The 12,866-nt window shown below is 38.5% G+C and overlaps 1 protein-coding gene across 4 annotated transcripts in view; it reads right to left on the reverse strand.

Annotated features, from left to right (window-relative positions):
• The window catches only part of ECPAS (Ecm29 proteasome adaptor and scaffold), a 106,624-nt gene that overhangs the window by 42,805 nt on the left and 50,953 nt on the right, over nucleotides 1-12,866 (reverse strand). For all 4 annotated transcript variants that reach the window (XM_053908176.1, XM_019454213.2, XM_053908174.1 and 1 more), the window contains 11 exons: nucleotides 12,414-12,463; nucleotides 11,354-11,420; nucleotides 11,139-11,261; nucleotides 8,983-9,086; nucleotides 8,464-8,587; nucleotides 7,407-7,487; nucleotides 5,968-6,193; nucleotides 5,482-5,573; nucleotides 2,532-2,666; nucleotides 1,599-1,761; nucleotides 972-1,144 (listed from right to left, as the gene is read on the reverse strand). In XM_053908176.1, coding sequence (XP_053764151.1) covers nucleotides 972-1,144; nucleotides 1,599-1,761; nucleotides 2,532-2,666; nucleotides 5,482-5,573; nucleotides 5,968-6,193; nucleotides 7,407-7,487; nucleotides 8,464-8,587; nucleotides 8,983-9,086; nucleotides 11,139-11,261; nucleotides 11,354-11,420; nucleotides 12,414-12,463 — 1,338 coding nt within the window. The remainder of the gene's footprint in view (nucleotides 1-971; nucleotides 1,145-1,598; nucleotides 1,762-2,531; nucleotides 2,667-5,481; nucleotides 5,574-5,967; nucleotides 6,194-7,406; nucleotides 7,488-8,463; nucleotides 8,588-8,982; nucleotides 9,087-11,138; nucleotides 11,262-11,353; nucleotides 11,421-12,413; nucleotides 12,464-12,866) is intronic.

A 12,866-nucleotide genomic window follows, 5' to 3' on the forward strand; every position in this document is an offset into this window, starting at 1 on the left:
TGATCCCAGGACCACAGGATTGAGCCCCGCATCAGGCTCTGTGCTGAACATGGTGCCTGCTTAAGATTAATTCTCTCTCTCTCTCTCTCTCTCTCCTGCTTGTGCTTTCTCTCTCTAAAAAAAAAGAATAAAAAGGGTGCCTGGGTGGCTCAGTCAGTTAAGCATCTGACTCTTGATTTCAGCTCAGGTCTTGATCTCACAATTGGGGAGATCGAGCCCCGAATTAGGCTCTGTGCTGACAGTGCAGAACCTGCTTGGGATTCTCTCTCTCCTTCCCTCACTGCCCCTCCCCCACTCATTCTCTCTCTCTCTCTCTCTCTCTCTCTCTCTCTCTCTCTCTCTCTCTCTCTCTCAAAATAAATAAACTTAAAAAGAATAAGCTTATGTGTCTATTAAATTTGTAGTAAGTTGATTTATCTGCTCATTAAATCATATTATACTTCAACACTGAGGTACTCTGATCACAAATATAATGTTTTTAACTTTATGAAAATGTTTATCTGAAACTTAAAAATGATAAAAGTCCCTCTCCTCAGATATTACTCACCCCTCTTACTAATGCCCAGATTTCTTAAAACCAAATCGGCTGTCAGAGATTAAGATTTAGAGTTGTTCTAAAATTACAAACGTGATAAAACTATTTAACACTTTACAAACTATTTAACACTTTATTATCCATTGTTTGCAGGACAGAAGAACTACCTGATGCACTTAATTCTTTACCCAAATCCTAACAGTTATGGGCCTACACTGGAGCAGCTGGGCCAAATGGTGCATGCAGAAAGGCTGAACAAAATCACCCTTAACTCAAAATTAAACAGTCACCTAGACTTCCTGTATCATTCCCTTTTATATTAAATCCTTCCTCCAGCTGCATGGCCCTCTATCCTCATTACAACTGTGTTTTTGCTCATTTATGTATCTACAAATAGAAAGAATTTCAGAAAGGAAGGGAAAAAAAAGAAACTTGCCTTATTTGTTTCTTTACTGGAGGGTATTCTATTCAGTAAGCTTTCTACAAGATGCAATTTGGTGAAGCCAGATCCCTCACTGGGGATTGGGAGGGGACCGTTTCTGCCAATTTCACCCAGGGCTGTACAGGCAGCAATTGCCAGGAGGGGCGACGTACTGTCCAAAAACGAGCCTGAAAGCACATTGAGACAAAACTGAGAAGAATACACTTTTGCTCTTGGGATCCAGGGCAAGCAGCAAGGTACTTGAGATTGTTTTAAAGAGAGCACAACAAATCAAAGTCTACATTTCCCTCTAGTTGATAATTTGTTAGCATTTACTCAGTAACAAAACAACATAGAAATTAGGTAAACAGCACTGTACTCTGGTAAATGTTTAAGGTTTTCCCCGTGAGGAAGTATCACCTCCGTCATACTGAAACCTATGTATAGGAAAAAATATACAGAAAAACTAGAGTACTTTCATTGCTATTAAAAACACAGAATTTATCCAACACTAAGTAAGGTATTGTGAAAAGGCTTGCACCTTTAAAGTGCAATGCTGCAAAAAGAAACTAAAATGCTGTATTAAATTTTAACCTAATTCAGACACTGCAACATCCAAGTCAGCATGAGCGTATTCATTACCTATCGTTTCTGTGGCGCTCTGAATGAGCTCCTCCTGGTCAGGCAGGAAATCGGCATTTGTCTCCAGGTCTTGTTGTTCGGCCATTCTCATTTTCTTCTTAGCCAAATATCTTCCTACTGTGAACCCCAATGCAAGCAAGGATCCGTGTTGTATCTCTGGGCTCTGAATTTAACCACACAACAGCATACGTGTCTGTCACTCTCTCACACATGCAAGAATGCACCGAAATAACTATGTTTCTTACAGTCATCTCCAATAAAACATAAGGCCAGACAACAAAGTGATCATTTGAGATTCGACCGAACCCTAATGAATCTGGGGTTTCTAACACTCAAGAATTCTAAGAAGGTAAGCTGGGTCTTGACTCACTTCAAGTAATTCCCTAATCCTACACCCACTCCATGTCGGTGTGAAGGGGCTCTCCTGCAGGCCCCCCTGTAGCACCCATACATTCTTCTAGCTTAGAGCACTTACGTAACTACATTACCACAATCTTTAAGCCTAACTTCTCCCTACCGCCAACAAAATACAATGAGCAGATACTATTTCTAACTGCTAAAACCTCTAAACACAAAGTTGAGGTCTGAATGTTTGCAAGCACATGCTTTCTGATAGAACAGGCACAATGAGAGGCACCAGTAGATGGGGAAAGAAAAAGGAATTAACATTTCTGAGCATGTGTAGTACTAGGGATCCTCATGTATTTACTGAATTCCCAGCACCTAAAATTCAGCACCTAAATCAGACACAAGGCACTCAAAGTTGTTGCACAGAATGAATTAATCAATGTATTATCTATCCTCTATCTCACTTACTCTTCACAATCATAAAAGTTCCTTTTAGAAATGAGAAGACAAAACCTAAAAACAGATGCTTTTGGAAAGCTCTGCCATCTCCCCCAAAAAAGAATAAAGACAAAACTGGTAACATACATGATTGTCTTTTGTAGTCTTTATAAGCTGTTCTATCATTGACTTCAACTCATTTCCCGACACTGTAGACACCACCACAGAATAAAACAATGCTGCCAGTTCACGCATCTCTTCTTTACTGCTATTCATCAGACTCTGAGCGGTGTAAGAAACAAATATATACATCATATGCAATCATCTTCCTACTGACATCTGACATTTAAAATTAATAATACGTTATATTCAATCTATTGGTATCTGCAAGAAAATAACACAATAGGCTATTATTTAAAAGTAAAAGATGAATTATATATCAAAATGTCCTATGCCTTTTCATCAAAAATACAAAACATAAAACACAAAGAATTAATACACAGATGATCTAAAACAGAGGTCAGGGTGCCCAGCTGGCTCAGCCAGAGGAGCATCCGACTCTTGATCTCCAGGTCATGAGTTCGAACGTCATGAGTGTAGAGATTACTTAAATAAATTAAAGCAGAGATCAACAAATGTTTTCTGTAAAGGGCCAACTAGGCTTTGTGGGACCTATGGTCTGTGATGCAACAACTCCATTCTGCCACTGTAGCACAAAAGCAGCCACAGGCAACAGATAAATGAAAGGGTATATATGTGTTCCAGTAAAACTTTATGGACTCTATAATTCTCATGTATCAGAAAATGTTATTCATCTTTTTTTTTTCAACTATTTAAAAATTAAAAACTGAGGTGCCTGGGTGGCTGAGTCGGTTGAGCCTCTCACTCTTGATTTTGACTCAGGTCATGATCCCAGGGTCATGAGATAGAGCCCCGGTGTTGGGCTCCATGCTGAGTGTAGAGCCTGCTTAAAATTATCTCTCTCTGCCCCTCCCCTGCTTGCTCATACACGTTCTCTCTAAAAAAATAATTTTTAAAAAATTAAAATACGAAGGGACGCCTGGGTGGCTCAGTCAGTTGAGTGTCCGACTTCGACTCGGGTCATGATCTCACACTCATGGGTTCGAGCCCCGCGTCAGGCTCTGTGCTGACAGCTCAGAACCTGGAGCCTGCTTCGGATTCTGTATCTCCCTCTCTCTCTGCCCCTCCCCCACTCGCACTCTCTTTCTCTCTCAAAAATAAATAAACATAAAAAAATTTTTTTAGGGACGCCTGGGTGGCTCAGTTGGTTGGGCGTCCGACTTCGACTCAGGTCATGATCTCGCGGTCCATGAGTTTGGGCCCCATGTCAGGCTCTGTGCTGACAGCTCAGAGCCTGGAGCCTGTTTCAGATTCTGTGTCTCCCTCTCTCTCTGACCCTCCCCTGTTCATGCTCTGTCTCTCGCTGTCTCAAAGATAAATAAACGTTAAAAATTAAAAAAAAAAATTTTTTTTAAACTGACATATGAAAACCACTCTAAGCTTGCAGGCCATACAAGAACAGGAGGCAGGCCAGATCTGGTACATGAACCACAGCTTAATGACCCCTGATCTACATGATCAAAAGTCAGAAACTCTTGACATCATTTTACAATCAGCAAATATTCACAAGGAATAAAATAAACCTTTTAAGCCAGAAGCGATTTCATGAGACCAGATTTTCCAGAAAAGTGCAAAACTCACACCTCTTGGTATATTACATTCATGCTTTCACACTAAGAGCTAATCTGTACATTTCACCATAACTCAAGTTCCATTTTCCAAAAAGAACTGCATTAGGTGGCACAAGAGGTATACGAAACTGTATGAGCCATACCTGTACTAAAAACAATGTTTCACTTTGCAGTGCAATTCAAATTTAACTGAGCATCTTGAATTTTTCTTTGTTAAACCTGGCAATGCTTTTGGTGTGAGCATGGGACAAGAACACTCTCCTACATGGCTGGTGGGAGTGTAAACTGGTACTGCTCATATGCAGGATGCTTGTATCCCTCAAAAATGCTAAGCCTATGTCCTCAATTCCACTTCTAGGGAATCCATCTAAAAAATATACTGCCTTATATTCAAAATGACAGACTGTTCACTGCAGCAAACTGGAAGCACCCTAACTGACCATCAGTGAGGCTCTAGAATAAATTATGGCACATTTATATAATGGAAAAAATGAAGCCATTAAAGACGATATCCTCTCTGTAGTTCTACAGGAGTACCTACACATTTTAACTTTAAGCGAAAGAAGTAAGATACAACATGGTGTGAGAATTTTAAAAAAACGTGAAACAACAACAACAACAATAATAAAACAGTGTGAAAACTATGCACCTTTTGTGTAAAAGAAGGAAATAACTTAAAAATGCTTACTTTTATCTGTGTGTATGTGTGTAAGTATACTCGAGAAAGTACACCATATATAAATAAGTGATGACCTGTGTATGTCTGTCAGGTGAGAGAGGAAGGGGCAGGAAGTAGGGAGATTTGGGTAAGTAGGAGACAGTTACAGAAAGGAGACAGTTTACATATTTTTTTAAATGATCTATTATTCCACTATCATAAGGCAACCAGTTTTTTTTTTTTTTAAGTTTATTTTGAGAGCAAGAGTGAGAACGAAAGAGAGAGGGGAGGGTTGGGGGAGAGAGGAAGAGAGAGAATCCCAAGAAGTCTCTGTGCTGTCAGTGTGAAGCCTGACGCAGGGCTTGAATCCATGAACCTTGAGATCATGACCTAAGCTGAAATCAAGAGTCAGACGCTTAATCGACTGACCCACCCAGGTGCCCCACATATTTATTTAAACTACAAATCTATTTTTTTTAACTTTTAAAACAGAAAAACATAATTTTTTTTTAATCTATATGATTCTCAATTAATCTCTCACTCTCATCTAGATGGATCATTGAGATACACTAACCTAACATGCTTCCCAGGAAGTGTTTGGTAGGAGAGTTTTCAAAATGGCCCAAAGGTAGGAATGGTCATAGCAACACTAGCAGGAAGACGAAATCCTAAGACTACAGTGAAAAATATACAGAATCAAAGAGAAATGTACATGCATAGGATGTACCTTTATCCATTCTGTTTTGTCTACAAATTTGGCAGCCAGTTTTTCTGGATACACAGAGACAGCTTCCAGTAGACAGTACATGACTGGCAAACCTAAATGAGACAGAATTCCGTTTTAGCTTCAAGAAAAGTGGTAAACACACAGGGTTCACTAAATTTCTTTTAAGTATGAGGCCCCTGCTTTGGAAGGCATCTCCCAGTTCTACAAAACAAAAATCAACTTAAATCCAGTAGGTGATTCAATACAGCAAGTTTACAGACTAAATACCTATAAAAAGATATACCATTCTTCATACCCACTTCCAAAGTAAAAAACATTATCTATTGTTAGCATTTCTTTCTGAAGGAGTAACAGTGTATCCAGGATGAATCAAGTAAGTTCAGAAAAGAAACAAAGACTAATGTTCAGGTACAGGAGTGAAGAGAGTTAAGATTAGATTTTTGCCTAAGTGCTTTACCATCTGTCCTCAGCCGCACAACCACCTACCTCCAACACCTGCCAGCAGCTGCTGAAGCAGGCCAATGTAGATCTGAACAGGGTTGGTCTCTCCACTCTTGGAAGAAGATGATGAGGATGTCGCCTGGCTACCTGACATCAGAGTCCGTATGTAGCGTCCAATGGCCGGGGCGTGATCTTGCATATCGGCCAAACTCTGGGAGGTGGGCACCACTCCGGCACTGTGCGCTAGGCACGTGCGTAAGTACAGGACGATCTGAAAGCAGAAGGAGGAAAAGCAGTCAAGCTTCTCAAGAAGTCAGTGTGGGAGGGTGTGCTGCAAAAGGACACTTTCCTAGCTTCATTTCCCCACCCTCCCTCATAAAGCTATTCGACAATCCTCACAAAAGCTGGAAAACATGACTCAGTAAGTTAACTGAAATTACAGTAATGCAGCACAGTTTACATAACAAGCTTTTATAAATCCAGAGAGTGTTTTTAGTGGAGTTTAATGGAGTTAAAATGCAAACTCAACTTTTTTAAAGTCTAAACAATTACAACAAAATCATTATTTTTTAAAAGATGTGTGGGGGGGGGGGGAGAGAGAGAGAAAGGGGGAGAGAGAGAGAGTGAGCAGAAACCTGGGGCAAATCATCTATTCCTGTAGAACTCCAGTTGTATTTAACCTCTACCAACGTAAGAATTTGAGAATATGGGTTCGTACCATCTACCCAAAGAGACAACACCATAAAAACTTGTGATATAAACTGGCTAACAAGGAGTCCTCTGGAAGTTCTTCCCTTGAGAGCTAAAATAGGACAGATGACAATTCCACCGTGGGTATTCTTACTCACTCTGAACAAGATTACCTCCTGTTGTTTAATTAGTGCAAGTCAATGACCTAAATAGATAACCCAAACAACCTCGGCATATCGTTGGCTTTAAATTCAAATCTAATTTGCTGTAATAATTTGCTGAAAATAACAACAATAATCAATGCAGAGCACCCAGTTCCTCCACAAAGAGAATCTCACTGAGCTAAATATACTTAAAGACTCCACCATGAATTAAAATAATAACAATTACCAAGGGGCACCTGGGTGGCTCAGTCAGTTAAGCATCGTAACTCTTTTGATTTTGGTTCAGGTCATGATCTCACAGTTTATGAGATCAAGCCCCACATCGGGCTCTATGTACCGATAGCACGGAGCCTGCCTGGGATTCTTTCTCTCGCCCTCTCTCTGCCCCTCCCCCGTTCTCACTCTCTCTCTCAAAATAAATAAACTTTTTAAAAACTTAAATAAATAAATAAATAATAAAATAATACCAATTACCAAACGCTTTTTTTCTAATAAACAACCTGGTGAAAAACAATGACATCACAATATGGGTTTATGTAGAACACAAAAAAGTTTGGACATCTCTTTGGGTGTGACATGATCTTTCAGAATGTGTAGAGAGAGAGAAATGGAAACCTATCCCAGTCCCACCTCTCCAAAGGCCGCTGGGTTAAACGGAAGGACAGTGGTCCCAGTCATGTACTTGGCTGGAGTTTTCATTCGATGGGAAGCCTGATAAAAATAAGCCAAAAACAAACACTATTACTAAAAAATGGAGCACATGTGCCCCTCCTCAATTCAAACATAATTGTATTTCTAACTACATTATTGTTTGCTACCGTTTTTTTCTAGTCACAGCATTTTTCCATCAATCATGCTGACTGCACATGTCCCTCAAACCCTAAATGACAGGTGCGGTGCTTTTTTTCCTGGCTTTTCTCTCCTTTTCTCCTGGCGTGTTTACTGCTTGTTTAAAAAGAATAAACTGCTCCAGGCATCTATTAACACTCACCTTGGGCCACTGCAGGCCCGTTATTTTCATTACTAATGGAGCAAGAGGAAAATATGTGCACAAAAGCATCTTCTGACCACAAATGTGACTGTGCTATAGAGAATTATGGCTACCTAGTCCTGACCTCCAACTCCCTTAAGATATCTGTCTGAGCAGAAAGCTAGGACTACCAGCATACTCAAAGAAACACTGATGTAAAAAGAGGGACAGGATCAGGACTGGGGGGTCACGATAGCCAACACTCTGTCTGATCCACCAGCAGAGAGAACTGCGCACACGTGGGAGGTTTGCAAAAGCAGATGTGATGCCCTCCTATGATCGGAGTGGAAAAAATCTGACCTATTTCCTGAAGCATTCTTAAACTTATGGTTCCTAAATAATCCTCTCAAAAAATAAAAAAGGAGACCTATGTTTAAGAATGTCATACCAAGGGGAAAATTTTTAAACCTAGTCAGAATGTTAAAGAGCATATAAGGAATTATAAGTAATTCAGATTGGGGCAAAACAAATCAATTTTGAGAATTACATTTTCTTCATTTTGTATTCTCTTCCTCTACTGTAAATATTAACATTGTTAAAAACCTTACTACTATTCAACATTTAGCAATGACATTTCAAATATGTCACCTAAAAATGCGTTTATTTTTATCATTCATTATATGATCCACACTAATTTTCTGAAGTTAAATGCCATACCTTTTCTTGAATATAATACACCATTTCTGGGAAAGAAGGCATCTGCTTAGAAGCATTTTCTTTTCTGTTTCTACCAGGAAGACATCTTAATACTCGCTGTGCCTCTCCATGAACTTCTTCTCGTCTTTCAGAAAGACAAATAAAAATAAAAAATTAATTTCAATAATGGCAAAATGATCGTCTGATGATTAAGAACAGCAATTTTATTTGACAGCTGGGGTTCTGAGAAAATGTCTTAAATACGTTCTTGGCTATCTAAGAAAAAAGTCATAAAATACACTGAAAGAAATTACTTCTCTTTGGAAATATCTTGAAATTTGAACAGTTATGTGGCTTACCCAGAAATAAACAAGATAGGGTATAACTACAGGTCTCTATCATATCAAGGGCCATATTTTTAACTCTTTAATAAATTGCTTCTAAATTCCATAGACCAACATTAAAAACAATATAAATTTTAGTAATTTTCAAATAATTTTAAATGAACCCAGATTCAAATTAACACCTTTTGAAACTTACGGATCTCCTGCAGCTAGTAAGAGCAAATATCTGGACGGTATATGATCTGAGGGAAACACCGTGCTAGCAAATTTCACAGCCACCTGTCGAACTTGAACTTCAGGCTATTTGACACATGAATTCATGTACACACAAACACATACGGATTTTAAAAAAAGAAGAAGAACTCAATTAGGAACAATTCATTCCAGTCAAGATAAGTCATCTTAATTGTAAACAATCAAAATTAAAACTGCTATTTTAGGAAGTATGTCTAAATAAATAAAGACAAATCATGTGTTGAAAATCTTTAATCAAGTTGTTTAGAAGCTTTGGAAAGTGACATCACTTAAAAAGTACTTTTATGATCTAAAAGGACCCTCCAAGTAAAGCAGGAAGACCCACCAAGACCATACACAGCCAGAGAATCTCTCTGTACGTGCACATCCTCAGGCCAACTTTGGGACCAAGGTCACTGCAAACAGTTTCTGGCCATCACCCCTGCTTCCCCAATTCTCAAACTCTTAGTCACATGAATGAAATTAAGACATTCTGCAGCAAACACGAACAGAGGTTACTTGGAATCTCTACAAATTTGGAGCAAAATATGTCCAAATTTTTCAGATTAGCTCTAGTTAAAACAGACTCCAAAGCAGTTTCAACTATGTAAACATATTCAATTAACTTAAATAGATTAAGTATCTATGAATACAAAGTTCAACCGGAGAAGCAGTTGAAGAATCTTTATTCTGAAAAGCCTTATTCTCATGCACTTCCCCCGCCCCAGGTCCTTCTCTTAGTCACAAACCTAACATCGTGAGAGGAGAGCGATAGTAAGAAACAGATACTGTCCTACATTCAGGTCTATCTTGCTCTTTGTCATTCCTTGAGCTACAATAAACAGCAATGATATTAAGGACTAGTTCATATGATTTAGCCTACAGTCTGGTTGCTTTCAGTGTAGTCTAAGAATATAAATTAGCTTTGCTGTAGTAATACTGTTACATGATTTTATCTGTGTAGGTACAATCAGCACCCACATGCCTTATACAAGCATCATGCATCCTTGTAAGGTTACCTAGGGAAAGTCTTAAGTATTCTAATGAGTTTCCAAAAAGCCTACACTTCTTTGTCCACAATATATGACTATGAACCATGTACAAGAGCATCTGACAATGGAACTCTACATACAGTAATTTTCTTAAGTGTATATAATAATCCTGTCATATTTCAATAGAAACCAGATACCTTTCTGAACCTTCAGTAATTCCCTCGATATGAATATATTAAATATGCCAGCCACATTTCAGTAGGACACAACATATTAATCACACTAAGACTTTTTGACATCATTCCCTCTTCTAATCTCCCTTTCTACTCCTAGAAATGGAGGACAAAGAACTAACTACAGCAAATACATATTATTTTTTATTGTATAATATATATTGCGTATACATATTGCATGTACATATTGAGTACATATAGATAACTCAAAATTCTCTACAAACAGCCATGACAGCCAAATAAAGTCTAGAAGGAAGAAGAGTATGTGTGATGGTACTGGCTTACTTCCTACACACTCATTATAATGTATAAAATTTGTCTTTCTCTCCTTCTGCTTAGCCAGTGGACTGTAGGGTTCAACTACCAGGTAAGACAAAAGACTTCCAACTTGGGAAAACACAACATTAAGAACAGTTTCCCAACATGAAAGGCTTTAAACATAAAGCCTCTGTGAATATCACCACTCCCTCTTCCCTAAAATCATATTCCCATCACAAAGTATCAAAAATCAACCAGAGGGGCGCCTGGGTAGCTCAGTCAATCAAGCGCCGACTTCGGCTCAGGTTGTGATCTCACAGTTCATGAGTTTAAGCCCCATGTCAGGCTCTGTGCTGACAGCTCAAAGCCTGGAGCCCGCTCCCCATCCTATGTCTCCTCTCTCTACCCCTCCCCCACTCACGCTCTGTCTCTCTCTCTCTCTCTCTCTCTCAAAAATAAAATAAACATTAAAAAAAATTTTTTAATAAAAAAAATCAATCATAAAGCACAGCCCAAATGAAAGCAAATATTCTTACTTGTCAAGATAGTTAAGGAGAAAAGCAATTCAAGTTTTGTTCTTAAAAATGTAAAATGTCTATATTGCCAACCTCTGCAGTTCACATAGCTGGACCTACCTTTATTAAGTATGAAGCCACAAGTGCTTCCATGAGAGTTCGCTGTGCTCCCTCCAAAGTACTATAAGCTCCAACCATCATAGATAACGCTTCTTGAATAGCAAGCCGAGTCTCAGGCTCTTCCTATAAGTATGATAAAAATAGCATTTCCCTCCTGTCAGGTGTCCAGGTCAGCATCCAAATGGAAAGCATAAACTTGCCAGGTGTTTCCCTACCTTACACAGGGCTTCAAAAAGCTGCTGCACAAGAGCTATATCCTTAGTGAATAAATGGGGCATTCGACTGTAAGAGAATATAAGACCATTGTTATGATCATACATTTCCATAAGGTTGAAAGAAAATGCAACCAAACGAAAATTTTCTTGAATTGCATTTTCATCTCTGAACACAATGTCAGCATCATTAGATTACCTCCCCCAAAGAGCCAAATACTTTTTAAAGCGAATATTTAATTCTTCAGCTGTCTAATCCAAGTAACCATGATTTAAATACATACTGTCCAGATATTCCCTTTACAATATTCCATGCATTCAGTTAGCATTTCTGATTTTAATAGGAAAAAAAAACACAATTAAGACTAAACTGCTATTTAAACTAAAGGCTATCGGACAAATGCGGTATCAGGGGATCTAGGGTGGCTTTTTTCTGAGCCCCAAAGATCCTTTCCCTGCACAGTACAGAAGAGCAAGACCCAATCTACACAGGCCAGTACAAAACCTGTACCATGGACGGAAGCACCATATAGTGCTACTGAGGGTGCTGTACCTCTATCTCCCTGCTTTGAAATATAGTGAAGGAAGAGGAAACCAGGAGGAAGTAGAAAAAGGAAATCATACTAAGCAGGAAAAAAAAAAAAAATCCACCTTTGGAAACAGGGCCACCCAGAATCATAATATAGCACTATCAGAAAAGAGAGTCAAAGAGATAAACCTTGATGACTGGGATTATAAAGACTGGTAATAAAGAAGCCACAAGAACACTTAAGATCAATCAAATGTCTCCAGGGTGCAAGAAAAAGTAACCCATCATGACACAATCCAGTTCAAAGTATCATTTCAAGACTACCATTTAATATGGAAACATACCTTCAAATGTAAATTGAAACGTCTCACATCATTTTCCTACTACAAGGAAAACATTTCTAAACAACCTATGGCTTAAATACATTTCCTTTCAAAATCAGAAAAAAAATTATTCTCCATCTATTATTAAATGCCACATAATTTCTCTTAGTTTACCAACAGGATATCTCTCACTGAAGAAGAGTTTACTCACCTGGAGAGTTTTCCAACAGCTGAATATGCCATTGACAGTAGCTTAGGGTCCTTGAAATTAAGAAGAAAAAAAAAGAACAAAAAACAGACAAAACAAAAAATACAGTAAACAGCAAAACATTTTTGCTGCAATTACATGCATTATTTTACTCCTTGTTAAACCTGGTCTCACTCTGCCTAACTACAAGATATTAACATCTGAACAAAACAAACCAACAAAAAAATCCAAACCCAGAATCATCACACTACTAAAAGGAAAAGGAAAAACAAAAACGAAACTTTGCATCCCCAACTCACTCCAAAAGGAAATGCAGATGTCATAAATGAAAGGGTTCTCTTAGTTGTGCTAAGTTCAGGGTATTTGCAACACTATGTAACCTGCAAACACCAAAATTCACCTTCAACACACTGGGAAAACAGCTGAACTTAGCAGAAAATTCACCACTGGTCACAC

Source organism: Panthera pardus, unplaced genomic scaffold (assembly GCF_024362965.1).
Source record: "Panthera pardus isolate Hobbes unplaced genomic scaffold, ASM2436296v1 HiC_scaffold_20, whole genome shotgun sequence".
Taxonomy (NCBI): Eukaryota; Metazoa; Chordata; class Mammalia; order Carnivora; family Felidae; genus Panthera; species Panthera pardus.